The sequence below is a fragment of the Emys orbicularis genome, chromosome 4 (genome assembly GCF_028017835.1).
Source record: "Emys orbicularis isolate rEmyOrb1 chromosome 4, rEmyOrb1.hap1, whole genome shotgun sequence".
NCBI classification, from domain to species: Eukaryota; Metazoa; Chordata; order Testudines; family Emydidae; genus Emys; species Emys orbicularis.
In genome coordinates this window covers 140,770,432-140,784,498 of record NC_088686.1, presented here as the reverse complement: position 1 = coordinate 140,784,498, position 14,067 = coordinate 140,770,432, and the positions used below count along the sequence as shown (strand labels likewise).

Here is a 14,067-nt window from a genome sequence, read left to right as displayed (position 1 = left end):
CTGGGTTTTTTCCTAGGTTCGTATACATTCCTGGTGCTATAACGGTGCATAAAGGGTTATTTGATGCATCCAGTGACAAGGTCTCCAGCCTCATATAAAGTCAACTGGTTTCTTGCCTTTGAGCAAAGATTTCCACTTTCCAGACTTGTTTTAGGGCTTTATTTTCTTTCACAAGCTGGTTACAGACCTGCCTTTAGCAGAGTCACTAGTGTAATAACAGGAAAGTGACTGAAAAGGCCACTGTCTTAACCCATAGCTGCTCCTTGTGGGTCTTAAAAGTCACATCTGCTGGCCTTACTGACAGGTGTTTGGTCTCTCCTCCCACAGAACTGTTGCAGCCACGGGAGGGTGATCCAGATTTTATTCTGTTTTGTGCATCATTCAACAGAATGGTCAGCTAAGTTCCGCCTGCAGAATCCTTCTTCCCTGTGATGTCAGACAGCAGGAACCCGGCCGGATTTCTAGATGCAAGAGTGAGTTTGTGACCCCAGCAGTCAGTAAAAGTATCTTTTCACTTGTAAACTGAGCAAGTTTGATCTGGGAGTGATTGAGGCTCAATAAATAGATGACCTCATGGTGTCATTTTACAGGTGGGAGCATACATGCTAGAACTAAGGGTGCACAGCCCACCACTGAAATGCAGCCACCTCTGGGGTGAACGGCAGCAGCTGGCCCATAGTGCTACACATTTCAGCTTGGAACACTGTGGCAGACTCCTATCCCCCTTTATGAAAAGAGCTATGGGATCAATAGGTCCTGGTTTTTAGCCAAGTCTTTACATGGTTTCCAATATTTTGGGAGCACTTGACTTAATTGCAGGGAGCCGAGGGGCACTGATCATTTTGTCTTTATCCGACACAAGGGTGAGTTCCCTCAGAGAATGTACTGTAGGAACTCGTTAAAAGCCACATCATCTACTAGTGTTACAGGAGTGCTCTGTACAAGAGAGATGTCTGTATGTATGCAAATAATTACTAGATAACATGCCAGTAGGTAGCACGCAAGATTATGTAGCATCATTTCTGGGTGTTATAGGGCTAACCAACTTCTTTTTGTTGTGCACCATATTCTGCAGTTCTTTACAGGCTGCTCTTAACTACAGCAGGGCTCCTGCCAAGGATCAGTGAATTAAAAGTATAATTAGTCAAACAGAACATGTGCCTCAAGAAATGACTTTAGATACTCAGAATCTTGTGATTCTGTGATCACCAGTGCAATTGCAAAACCTGCCCTTGAAAATTTAGGAGATTGAGCAAAATTCCTGCATGTGGCGAAATCCTTTAACTGCACAGACTGGTGGCATGCACTCCTCTCAGTTCCACACAGCTGTCCTGCATGGGTGTGATCAGGTATAAAGAGAAAGATTGAGCCCAGGCCAATGCTGAGCATCAATCTGCAGCCAGAGGCACAACCCAGGTCTACAGAACCCAGCCCAGACCATCTGCAGCCACCATGGGCCGGACGTTCGTTTGGGTTGGTAAGTTTGCAACTGGAGATGAATTTATGTGGGATGTTACTGAACAGGACTGTTGAGTTTTATGGGATTTGGATGTGAGACTGTATAATGTATTCTTCACCCATGACGTGGATAATGGAAGACATTGGGTTAGGCCAATTGCATCCTGCAAAACGCCCACTACTAAAAAGAGGGTTAGAGAAAAGTTGCAGCTGTCTAAACTGAAACCCAACATTTCTTGGGTTAACCAATGCTGGGATGCTTAACTTCAGTGGTGTTGGTGGAAAAGAGGAACAATATCACCCCCTAAGGCAACGTAGTATTATCCTCCATCTTGCAGCTGGGAAAACTTTAAGGGACTTCCTGAAGGCCGTAGAGGCCGACGGTTAGAGCTAGCATTAGAACTCAGGAGTTCCTAGCTCTCAGTTCTGTGCTCTTAATCCACCTCTCCCTGCACATTAGTTAATTTACTTTTCAAGATCGTTCTCCTGGGTAAGATTCTTGAGCAGAACCTAAGCTCTGCTCAGCTATAACATGCAACAGTCTTTACTGCCACGTGCCAAGCCTGGAGACTGAGAGCGACTTTGTCTTTGGAACTGACTTTGCAGCATGTGGTTCTCTCTGGTTTTGACTTTATTTGTATTGCAGTAGCACTTAAGTACAGGGCCGGCTCTAGGATTTTTGCCGCCCAAAGCAAACACAATTTTGGCCGCCCCCCCCCCCCCATTTTTAATTACCCCACCCCCGGCCCCGCCTCAACTCCGCCCCTTCCCCAAATCCCCAGCCCTGCCTCCTCCCCCCAGGCTCTCAAGCCTGGGAGGGAGGGGGAGCAGCGGCGCGCGAAACAGCTGTTTCGCGCGCCGCGGCCGCTCGGGATCTCCCCCTCCCTCCCAGGTTTGAGAGCCTGGGAGGGAGGGGGAGACTCCGAGTGGCCGCGGCGCGGGCGCCGCTTCTCCCCCTCCCTCCCAGGCTCTCAAGTCTGGGAGGGAGGGGGAGCAGCGGCGCGCGAAATGGCCGCTCGGGATCTCCCCCTCCCTCCCAGGTTTGAGAGCCTGGGAGGGAGGGGGAGACTCCGAGTGGCCGCGGCGCGGGCGCCGCTTCTCCCCCTCCCTCCCAGGCTCTCAAGCCTGGGAGGGAGGGGGAGCAGCGGCGCGCGAAACAGCTGTTTCGCGCGCCGCGGCCGCTCGGGATCTCCCCCTCCCTCCCAGGCAGCAGCAGCGGAGGTGAGCTAGGGCGGCCGCGGCACATTTTTAGGGGCAGCATTCTGGCGCCGGCCATGCCGCCCCTAAAAATGTGCCGCCCCAAGCACCAGCTTGTTTTGCTGGTGCCTAGAGCCGGCCCTGCTTAAGTACCCCAGTCAGGAGCCAAGGTCCCATGATAACAAGTAAGGCAAGACACAACCCCTTCCCCAGGTGGAGAACTAGGAAGCAGAACAGAGGGGCAGTGGCATATGTTAGATAGTCACAGTGGTCTCAGTAATAATGGGTCCACAAGAATATGTGTGGTCATTAGTTATGCAATGGACTTTAAACTTATTTCTAGTAGGAGAATTTCTGCATTTCTGCATGGCTGGATCTAGACTGTTCTCAGTGGTGGCAGATGACAGAACAAGGAGTAGTGGTCTCAAGTTGCAGTGGGGGAGGTTCAGGTTGGATATTAGGAAACACTATTTCACTAGGAGGGTGGTGAAGCACTGGAATGAGTTACCTAGGGAGGTGGTGGAATCTCCTTCCTTAGAGGTTTTTAAGGTCAGGCTTGACAAAGCCCTGGCTGGGATGATTTAGTTGGGGATTGGTCCTGCTTTGAGCAGGGGGTTGGACTAGATGACCTCCTGAGGTCCCTTCCAACCCTGATATTCTATGATATGCTAGGCCTGGGGGAGGGATTTTTAAATAACAATCTTCTCTTCTGTTTTTATTTTGCTGTAGGTTTAGCTGTCTTGCTGATTCTCCAATGCAGTAAGTCACCTTTTCCATGACCATCCATTTCTTAAAAGAGTCATGGGTAGTAGAAAAGAAATCCCTTTGGATAACAGAATAAGGTCCAGTGTTTAGCTGGGATTCAGTAAGCCGTTTCTTTGTTCAGAGGGTTAATTTTTGAAGTGGTCTCTGTGAGCCTGATCCAAAGCCTCCTGAAGTTTCATTAACTTCAGTGGGGTTTAGATGCTACTAATAAGCTCGAGTCAGTTACCTGTATGAAAGCTCTGTGAGCCCATCCACAGCCTGCGTGTGTGGAACTTAGCTGCGTTCAGATGCAATGCTGCTTGCAGAGCAGTGGCAAACAAACAGCTGCCCTCCCATACTGTCCCATATGAGCACAAGTGGCCCATAGGCTGTGGGACACATTCACTTTGAGAACAGAGGCAACGGAGGTTGTTCCTACTTAGCTGACTCTTGTCCTGTCTCCATTCAAAGATCGGGCATAACAGACCCACTTCTGGAGCATGGTTTAGATGTTCAAAGCCCTGTATCACTGCTGTACTACAATTCTCAGTGGGGCAGCCACAGGCCACCGCTGTGGGACAAAGTACAAAGCAAAACAGCAGTGAGGCCTAGCATGGCCTCACATCCCAGGTGTGCAACCCACCTATTCTCAAAAGCTTTCGTCATGTCAGTACCAAAGCACGACCAGTCCCATTCTCCAGAGACAGGAAAGGAATTGGAAAGGCATTCCAAGTCCTTCTGGGTTTGGGGAACCATGCTAAAAGGAGCACGGTTATGGCCCACATGGAGCTTGAATACTGTACAATGAAATCGAGAGAGTCTGTGAGGCCCCATGCTATCAGCCAACTGAAGGGGTGCATCGCATTTTGATTCCTTGCCTCAGTCCTCATCGCACCTTGACATCTCTCTCCTATTTCCACAGGCTCTGCTTGCAAACTGGTCTGTTACTTTACCAACTGGTCCCAGTACAGACCAGCCCAGGGGCGCTTCCTTCCTGAGGACATTGACCCCAACCTATGCACTCATCTCATTTATGCCTTTGCTGGCATGGACGACAACCGGATCACCACTGTGGAGTGGAACGATGAGCAGCATTACAAGACTTTCAACGGACTCAAAAGCAAGTGAGTCAAAGGGGAGAGGGGCCTATCTCCCAGCGCTGGGGTCTCACCCCTAGGGAATGGGGCCTCTGGGTTTATCCTGAAGGAGGAGGCAGACCTGGGATTTAAGCTAAGGCTGTTTCTAGCTTCACCGAGGGAGAAAACTCCTTTGGAATCATTATTTATCATGTGCTCAGCAGTGTACAAGACCAAGTCAGTCCCTGGCCCAAGGACTTTAGAGTTTAACCTGTCCTCTCCATGAGAAGAGTGGATGTGACAGTTTGAAGACTCATGTTGACATCACCATAAGTGTTAAAAAGCCCAACTTCTTGCATCTGAGAGGGATTCTTCTCTGAAAGATCCACTCAGACACAGAATGTACACGAACGGGTTTTCAGTAGGGTTATAGCAAAATAGAATGCATTATCAAGCGTTGGGGCACGAGCTAAACTAGAGGGGGGGAACCCCACCATTCAGTATCTCAGCATAATCTGGGGACAGTTCCTTAAACTTCAAGGAGGTCCCAACTTCTCCTTCCTCCCGTTTATCTATAGGAAGGTTTGAGGGCGTTTACATTGCAGAAGTATAGAAGCTTTCCCCCAGATTAAGCATCCAGATCAGGGGTAGGCAACCTATGGCACGCGTGCTGAAGGCGGCACACAAGCTGATTTTCAGTGGCACTCACACTGCCTGGGTCCTGGCCACCGGTCCGGGGGGGGGGGACGGGGACGACTCTGCCTTTTAATTTAATTTTAAATGAAGCTCCTTAAACATTTTAAAAACCTTATTTACTTTACATACAACAGTAGATTAGTTATATATTATACACATAGAAAGAGACCTTCTAAAAACGTTAAAATGTATTACTGGCACACGAAACCTTCAATTAGAGTGAATAAATTAAGACTCGGCACGCCACTTCTGAAAGGTTGCCGACCCCTGATCCAGATTATGGCTGTGTTTATTAAGATCGGAGAACACTTGCAAGTCCAAGTGTGAGGGACACAATGAAAGTGAGCTTTTTCAGCTGCTTTTAATGCCACCTTTTCTCCCACCCAGGAATCCTGGGCTGAAGACCCTCTTGGCCGTTGGTGGTTGGAATTTTGGCTCTGAAAAGTAAGATGAGAGGATGTTTGTTTTCTGCATGAAAAGCGTGAGGCGGGGGGGAGTGGATTATGCTAAACCTCAAAATCCTGTGATGTCCAGGAGAGTCAGAACAGTAGCATGTAGGAAGGAGATTGTGCATTCTATCTACCTACATTAGGCACTTATACGACCGCCATTGCCATAGTATCTGAGTGCCTCATAACACACCCGTAGTTAGCCTCAACGCCTCTGTAAGGTAGGGCACGGCTGTTTTCCCCATTGTACAGATGGGGAACCGAGACAGACACTACATGACTTTCCCAAGGCGCACCCAGTCTGTGACAGAGCAGGAACTGAATCTGGGTTTCCTCACTCCTAGACTAGTGCCCAGCCCATTAGTATTATATTTCAGAGCTCAGTCTCCAAAGACAATCAGTATCAGCTGTACACCGCCTCGTGATGCCCACATCAATGTTCAGTACAACCTGGAGTTAGTGGAGTCACTCCAGCTTGACACTGGTTTAAGAACAAGATCTCGCCTGTGGGTCATTACGCCCTTTTTTGACTAAAATTTGTCACTGAGGAGGTTGCCCCAGAATTTTCATTCTGGGCTTTTTGTCATGAAGAGGTGGTCTTGGAAGGCAGAAGCTCAAATACTGTGTTTGGTACTGAGATTTGTGTGGCAACATTTTGGGAAGTTTCCAAATCTCTCGTGCTCTTTGACAGCAATAGAGTTACTAGCAGCTGTGAAGTCTTTGGTATTGACAACAATTCATCTCATCAGTGCTTAGCAACTTAGATTTTTTTATATTCATTTGTCAAGCTTTAAACCTGAAGCTCTCCCTGAAAGCTATCTCCAAAGCAAACAATATTCAGAATAGTGTTTTGCAGACAGAGTCTCCTTCCTGCTCTGGATGTGACGTGGGCTGGAATTTAAAGTGAACTGGGGCTGAATATGACCCTGCGAGGACCAGTGGCCTTTCCTCCCAGCTGTATGTAGCCCCAGGGCGGGTGCAAGGAAGTTTCACGCCCTAGGCGAAACTTCCACCTTGCGCGCGCCCCCCCCCAGCCCTGCGGCAGCTCCCCCACCCCTGCCCTGAGGCGCCCCCCCCCCCCCACGGCAGCTCCCCACCCCAGCTCACCTCTGCTCCGCCTCCTCTCCGAGCACGCCGCCCCCACTGTAATTCTCCTCCCCTCCCAGGCTTGTGGCGCCAAACACCTGATTGGCACTGCAAGCCTGGGAGGCAGGAGAAGTGGAGCGGTGACCGCGCGCTCCGGAGGAACGCTGTAAAAAAAATTGGGGGCACCGCTTTTTGGCGCCCCCAAATCTTGGCGCCCTAGGCAACCGCCTAGTTGGCCTTAATGGTAGCACCAGCCCTGTGTAGCCCTCTGTGCTGCTGAGTTTATCTTCTGGACGCAGCAACTGTAAACTAGCCCCCAAATCTGCAGCTGGTGGTTAGCAGCACAGACAGGGTAGTTAACGTGTCACTTCCATGTTAGGTTCTCCAGCATGGTGTCCACGCCTGGTAATCGGCGGACATTCATCCTCTCTGTGGTTGAGTTCCTGCGCAAGTATGAATTTGATGGTCTGGACCTAGACTGGGAATATCCAGGTGCAAGGGGAAGCCCACCTGAGGATAAACAGCGTTTCACTGCTCTGGTCCAGGTACAGTAAGACCTAGGAGTACAGCCCCCTCCTTCCATTGCCAAGGCAGAGATTATAAGGATGCAGGACATGTGTTTTGTCCTCATATTTCACCTGCAAACACTACACAGTCTGCAAAGTCGAAGTCAAAGCTGGGGCGTTCTCTAAGGTAGAGACAGCTAACATCTGAAAGGATCAAACAAGTGACGGAATCAAGTCACCAGACTGTTTGACCATCTGAACCATGTTTTTTGGATCCAAGCTTTGGGCTCATCTCTAGCTCAGATCTCCAAAGAGTGGGGGAAGAGTATATCCAAGGGGCATACAGGTACGGTCAGGGATTGGACTTCCTAGCCTGCTGGCGCCTGGCTCAAGGAATCCCCACCAGATAAGCAGACACATAATGCCCCCAGTGTCAGAAGATACTGATCAGCCACTTTGATTATTTGCTTCCTGGAATCTACCATCAAGTCCTGTGCTTTCCCAGAGTCAAATCATTCACAGCATCAGCCCTGAATACGTTAATAAATTGATCAAATATGTGATCTAATTGGCATGACCCACAGCTACTAGAATGCTCAGGACCCTACTCTGTGTTTGTCAGACATGTGTGCAGTCTCTCCTTTAGTTTAGATTTGCTTTTTTTGAAAGAAAAAAAAAGATGGAAGGCACAATTAAAAAGGGGATAATTGATGGTTGTTTGGGGCTTTCTATTGTTCCCCCTCAGGAAATGGCTGAAGAATTCAAGGAGGAAGCCAAGAGGACAGGGAAAGAGCGGCTGCTGTTGACTGCTGCTGTGGCAGCTGGGAAGGAAAACATCGATGGAGCCTATGAAGTCGAGAACATCTCAAAGTGAGTCTATCCAGCCACATAGTTTTACAGAGGACAGTCAAGCTACAGGACCAAATTCTATTACCCAGGATGCTTTGCAACACTTCTCTTGCAGAGGGAAAATCAATGTCATCTTGATTCCTTATTCTCCCTTTGTAGGGCCTTAGACTTCATTAACCTCATGACGTATGACTTCCACGGTTCCTGGGAAAAGATCACAGGACACATCAGTCCTCTCTACAAAGGGAAAACCGACACTGGATCTGCTGTGTACAGTAACACTGTAAGTGTCAAAGAACTTTGTAGGTGACTCCTCCTTCTGACAAATAACTAGAGCTCAGCTGCAGGAAATGGTTGAAAAGTCACATTTCCAACAAACCTGCATGTATCATTCTTACCCCTAGTGCAAGTATCAGAACTTGCGTCACAAGCCCCAGACAACAGAGATTCAGTGGCTGTATCACAGTTTGGTTGCAAACTCCAAAAACTGTTCCAGCACCCCTGTTACATGGAGAGACTTCATGTCTGATCCCCTCGTACAGGACTATGCTGTGACGTACTGGAGGAACAAGGGTGCTCCAGCTGAGAAGATCATCATGGGAATCCCCAGCTATGGACGGTCTTTCACGCTCTCTTCCTCCGAGACAGGGGTTGGTGCCCCTGCCTTTGGGCCTGGATCACTCGGCCCTTTCACTCGAGAGGCAGGATTCTGGGCCTATTATGAGGTAGGAAAGAATTCACTTTTCCTGCAAGCGGCTCATTAAATGCTCCTGGGTCTACTGTGATTTAAATATGGTGCCTTGAAACTGCCCCTTTGATCCTTCTATGGGCAAACATGCTAATATTCGTAAGATTATTAATTAATTCAGAGAGGCAGCCAATCTCAATGGTCTCTTCCCATCTCTCCATTTCTGTATTTTTTTCAGATCTGTACTTTCCAGAAAGGTGGCACCACCAAAAGGATCGAGGAACAGAAAGTCCCGTATTCCTTCAAGGAGAACCAGTGGGTGGGGTATGACGACCAGCAGAGCATTAAAACCAAAGTAAGCAGTTCCTATGCATTCTTCTTGCCACACATTGTGGAAGGCTGGAGGGGGGCTATCGGAACCTTCCCGTAGCCCAGAGAGATGGGCTCCACTTTGTATCATTGTGCGTATCGGCAGACAATGCTTTGTGTGTCCCTAGACTGTGCATCTGAGAATCTCAATGTACTTCACCAAAGTTAACCTGTTAAGCCTCCAGTCCTGCCTACTTTCTGGGAAGGCTAGTGTTATCCCATTTTACAGATGGGGAAATCAAGGCACAGAAAGGTAGGATGACCAGACAGGTCATCAGGACAGGAGATGGGGAGTAATAGGAGCCTATATAAGAAAAAGACCCCAAAATCGGGACTGTCCCTATAAAATCGGGACATCTGGTCACCCTACAGAAGGAGAACGTGACTCGCTTGAAGTCACAGCAAAAGATGAGACTAAAAGATGACTTATGTGGTGCGCTGTGAGCGGAAACATTGGCCCATCAGCAGGTGAATTCAGCAAACAGGCCCCCCACAAGCCCACACAATCTTTTCCTTGAGTGTAAAGTGTAGGAGAGAGGATCCAGACAATATTCTGGGGCAGGGAAGTTTCATGACTTGCAATCTGCTCCACCCTGACAACAGAATCTTAAGGTCATATGAGATTTCAGACCAAGCAGGAAGCAGCACAGGGCTGTAAACATCCCAGGCATGAGCACCCTTAACCCAAACGGGATTCCTGCCTACATGGAGCTTCATTGGTTCAAGCATAGGCAAGCTTTTAGCATGCACTTGCCCCTTCTCCCATCCACCTCTCAACCTCATGGCAGGTTGTTTTGGACTTGCAAGAGTCTCCTTAGATGAGTAACAGTTGCTGGAGTTCTAACAGAGGTGAGATGTTTTAACTTCCGTCTCCCACCAGCACCCAATGTCACAGTTTCGGAGATTTTTCCTCTCCCAGGTTCAGTATCTGAAGAAGAAAAGTCTGGGAGGGGCCATGGTCTGGACCATCGATCTGGATGATTTCAGCGACTCATTCTGCGGCCAGGGGAAGTACCCTCTTCTGCAAACTCTGAAGAAAGAGCTGAGATGCGGTAAAGCATGAGTTAAGGGTCTGCCCCATACAGATAATGCAATATCTTCTTGACACATGTATTTTTTTATTATTGGGCAAGAGATTTTTCGGGGGCAGGGAGAGAGAATGAATTGCAAACTTGCACCACAGCCTCAGCCTCCTCTGAACACTCTCAGAGTCTCCAGGGAAAGCCCTAATGGCAAAAACATTTATGTAATACACCATTTTTCTTTTAAACGCCCACGGCCAGCTTTTGGTTTAGAGCGCAAAGGCTGGAGCTGCATCAGTGTTGCAGGGCCCAGCCTAAAGAGGGGAGCCTGGGACACAAAACACCCTGATGAAAGTTGTCTGAAATCTTTGCATTAGGCCACGTTGTTATGCCTCCTAAAATTCAGTCATGCAAGCCCATTGGGAATACTGGGGAAAAAGCCACGTAACTAGGGAAATAAAGAGAATTGGAAGAGTTTGCATCTAACGCTCATGAGCTGAGCCACCAAACCTGCCAAAAGCAGGCTGGGAAATTACACATCAGAGACCCCTCCCCAGCATCATAGCTTTGTAGCTGATTTAGTTTAAAGCCACGCCTCTTGTAATAGCATTATTTGTTTCTCCCCCCAGGCCTGTTTCCATGTTATTCCCCATGTGCCCTGTTCTCTCTGCTCTGCCAGACCACCACCGTCACACATTTGTATCCCTCTTGGAAACTCATTTCTCATACAATCCTCCCAATAAACCAATCCACTTTCAACCCCACCCTATTTAGATACACTATAAAAAAGATCAACCAGAAATACTGCCATGGTTTGTGCATCTCTAAAGTAAATAGCCACATTGCATTGCTGTAACATTTGTCCTCACTTATCCCATTCCCCTCCCTTGTTTCCCTCCCCTATGTCATGGGCAAACTCTTCAGAGCAAGGTCCTAGGAGACTTTGGGGTGCTACCAATAATCTATCCAGCCACCATGTATTTACGCTTCAACATTAAGTCACCTTTAGTTTTACAGGTGTCTCTACCCAAAAGTCTCTAAATAGTGTAGCATAACATAGTCCATATTTATCGCACCAAACAGTAATTTACCAGATCGCCTTTCTATGGCATTCGATTCAGAGTTAGAATCCTTGTGGACTTTATGCCAAGTCCACTACAACTGCTGCGTATCAAAAGGTTGTCCTATTGTTGGTTTGTTCTGCCCTAGAGAGCCACTGATCTAGCTATCGGCACCTTTACATCATCGCTCGTTCATATTTCACAATAAAAAGCCCTGTGTCACCTAACAACCATTTAAACCACCACCAAGCTGTCTAAAACCTCCGAGGGATTGACCACAAAATGTCTCCCTTCGTTCCATTTTCTTTCTGACTAGTAGATGCCGATAACGTTGTTCCTTCTGCTAATGCCTCCGCAGGGCTGGTTCAGACGATGCCTGTTCCAGAAACCACCATCAGCTCCACTACATCACTGCCAACTGTTTCATCCTCAACCCTCAGCTTCACTACACTACCATCCATCCCTGCCACAACTACCAACTCCACGACCAGCAGGTTTTGCCTCCATAAGGCCAATGGGATCTACCCGGTCCCCGAGGCCCACGCCATGTTCTACATATGTGCCAACAGGCGCACCTTCCGAATGTCCTGCCCGGAAGGGTTAATTTTCGACTACTTATGCAAATGTTGCAACTGGCCTTAAAAGCAAAGAGCCTCAAATCACCTTCATAGAGAATGAAATAAGAGATTGATTCGTATCAGCTCAGATAGTTTAGTTTCCTCTGCCATCAAATCCAAGCTTAGGAGATGGTCTATATTGCAAGTGTCTCTAGCAACCTTCTTCTCTGTCCTGGGTGAGTTATTTTCAGGGGCAACAACCATCGCAGTAATACAGGTCAGAGTGAGGGAGGAGAGTGAGCGGAAGCAGAATATTGGCACTGACAAGCAGGGCTGATGGATTTTCAAACTGTCGTGCATTTATTTCTTCATTTTGCATTGGTCTCTTTTAGAGTCTGGCTTCATCCTCTGTCCTTATTTCATGTTTGTTTGCTCCAAGAAAATAAAGCTTTCATTTGTAAATGAAGTTGTTGTACTTTTCTTCTATTGGGTAGAAGTGTCAGGCCCTATAAGCTACTGAAAAATGGGGCAGGGAGGAGGGAAGGAATGAGGAGATTTATGGCCTCTTTACATCCTTACATCAATATAGTATCCTAGAGTTTGATGTGTGGTTCACTAGACAGTACAGAAGCATCATGCATTATCTCAGCTCCATATTATCCCTCTTGGAGAGCTCAGCAAGATAAATTCAAGATGTACTGGAGTGTCTGTAGGAGAACACCATCTGCTATTAGTCCAGTCTGCCACAGGTGTCAAAGCTGTTTCTTCATCTTGCATGCTTACCCAGGAAGGTTCGACTCAGACACTCAGGGCCGGTGCTACCATTAAGGCGAACTAGGCGGTTGCCTAGGGCGCCAAGATTTGGGGGCGCCAAAAAGCGGTGCCCCCAATTTTTTTTTACAGCATTCCTCCCCGAGCACACCGTCACTGCTCCACTTCTCCTGCCTCCCAGGTTTGCAGCGCCAATCAGCTATTTGGCGCCGCAAGCCTGGGAGGAGAATTAGAGCGGGGGCGGCGTGCTCGGGGAGGAGGCAGAGCAGAGGTGAGCTGGGGTGAGGAGCTGCCCCACGGCTCCCTGGGGGGGAGAGCTGCTGTGGGGGGGGCGACTCAGGGCGGAGGGGGGGGGGCGGGAAGCTGCCGCAGGGCTGGGGGGCGGGGTGCAAGGTGGAAGTTTCGCCTAAGGTGTGAAACTTCCTTGCACCGGCCCTGGTTATATGGTTTTCAAATCATGCACAGGAAGGTCAAGTGATCTTTCTGATACCAGAGACCCAGCCCTCCCCCCAAACCTAGGTCTTCCATTGGCCAGGACTTTGCTGTTCCCACTGGGCCAGTGACCCTCTCAAAAGCAGAAATCCTGACACAAGTGCAGATCTCTGGGCCATTAAACTTAGGGATAGATTCACAATATTTCCAACACCAGATAATAAAGGTGGCCTTACATCTGCTATGGGAATGACTTTAACTGCCTGGGACTCCCAATACATAAAAAGCATCCGATTTCTTCCTCTCCAAGGAGTCCGCTCCTGTGAGGATTCATCCATGGAGTAAATTCATTCCTGGCCTAAGACCATTCAAGCAAACAGAGTTACCCTACGGACAGACTTGGCTCAGTTGCTGCTCATCTTAAAAACCAAACAGGAATTTTGGAAGGAATATAAACCTTCCTGCTTCAAGGCACAAGCTGACCTTGAATGGAGAGTTATGGGGAAAAGATAAACAACTCCCCCCAGGGACAGGTTATCCCATAACTGCAGGGTTTCTCACACCTTCCTCTGAAGGAGCAGGTGTTGACCATTGCTGGAGACAGGACACTGAGCTAGATGGACCCATGGTCTGGTCCGGAGCGGCCATTCCTCCATCCTTGGAGAGCCTGGCCCCGAAGGTGCTATGGGTAGACAAATATAAATGCATTAAAACATTCTCACTGCTCTGTGAAGCATGATCCCCATTTTACTGCTGGGACCTCAGCAGCACAGAGGAAGTGATTTGACCCAGGTCACGCTAGGAATCAAAGTGAGCCAAACAGTTTCTCGTAACACCCTCCCCTTGGCGAAGTAGTCACAATAGCAGAAGTGAAAAAAACAACAAGGCTTATCAGGGTCTGAGCCCCTTTGGGGGCAATCTCGCTGCAGTGGGAGCTTGCAGGCAATGATAAGAGAATGAGGCTTGGAGATTACGCAAGTCTCTCCAGTACAATGACACTATTTAAAGAGTCTTTGCTCTACATCTTCAAGAACAGTAATAAATCCCAGAAATGTGTACCCAAGGTCTCCCGCTCCTTGCCTCGGCACCATTTGTGTTTGCACATC

The 14,067-nt window shown here is 48.4% G+C and overlaps 1 protein-coding gene across 1 annotated transcript; it reads left to right on the top strand.

Moving 5' to 3' along the window:
• The first annotated feature begins 1,452 nt into the window (after nucleotides 1-1,452).
• On the top strand, nucleotides 1,453-12,192 carry LOC135877990 (chitotriosidase-1-like). Its single transcript, XM_065403511.1, has 11 exons — nucleotides 1,453-1,477; nucleotides 3,385-3,414; nucleotides 4,322-4,523; nucleotides 5,559-5,615; nucleotides 7,086-7,251; nucleotides 7,958-8,082; nucleotides 8,221-8,344; nucleotides 8,604-8,786; nucleotides 8,988-9,104; nucleotides 10,038-10,170; nucleotides 11,560-12,192. The coding sequence occupies exons 1-11, from the start codon at nucleotides 1,453-1,455 to the stop codon at nucleotides 11,841-11,843; spliced, it is 1,446 nt and encodes a 481-aa protein (XP_065259583.1). The 3' UTR covers nucleotides 11,844-12,192.
• The last annotated feature ends 1,875 nt before the right edge of the window (nucleotides 12,193-14,067 follow it).

Excerpts from the sequence above, each read along its gene's own strand:
- LOC135877990 (XM_065403511.1), top strand. The coding sequence starts at position 1,453 with ATGGGCCGGACGTTCGTTTGGGTTG. Across the intron at positions 7,252-7,957 it reads GTTTCACTGCTCTGGTCCAG|GAAATGGCTGAAGAATTCAA; the intron begins GTACAGTAAGAC and ends GTTCCCCCTCAG. Across the intron at positions 8,345-8,603 it reads CTGCTGTGTACAGTAACACT|GACTATGCTGTGACGTACTG; the intron begins GTAAGTGTCAAA and ends CCCCTCGTACAG.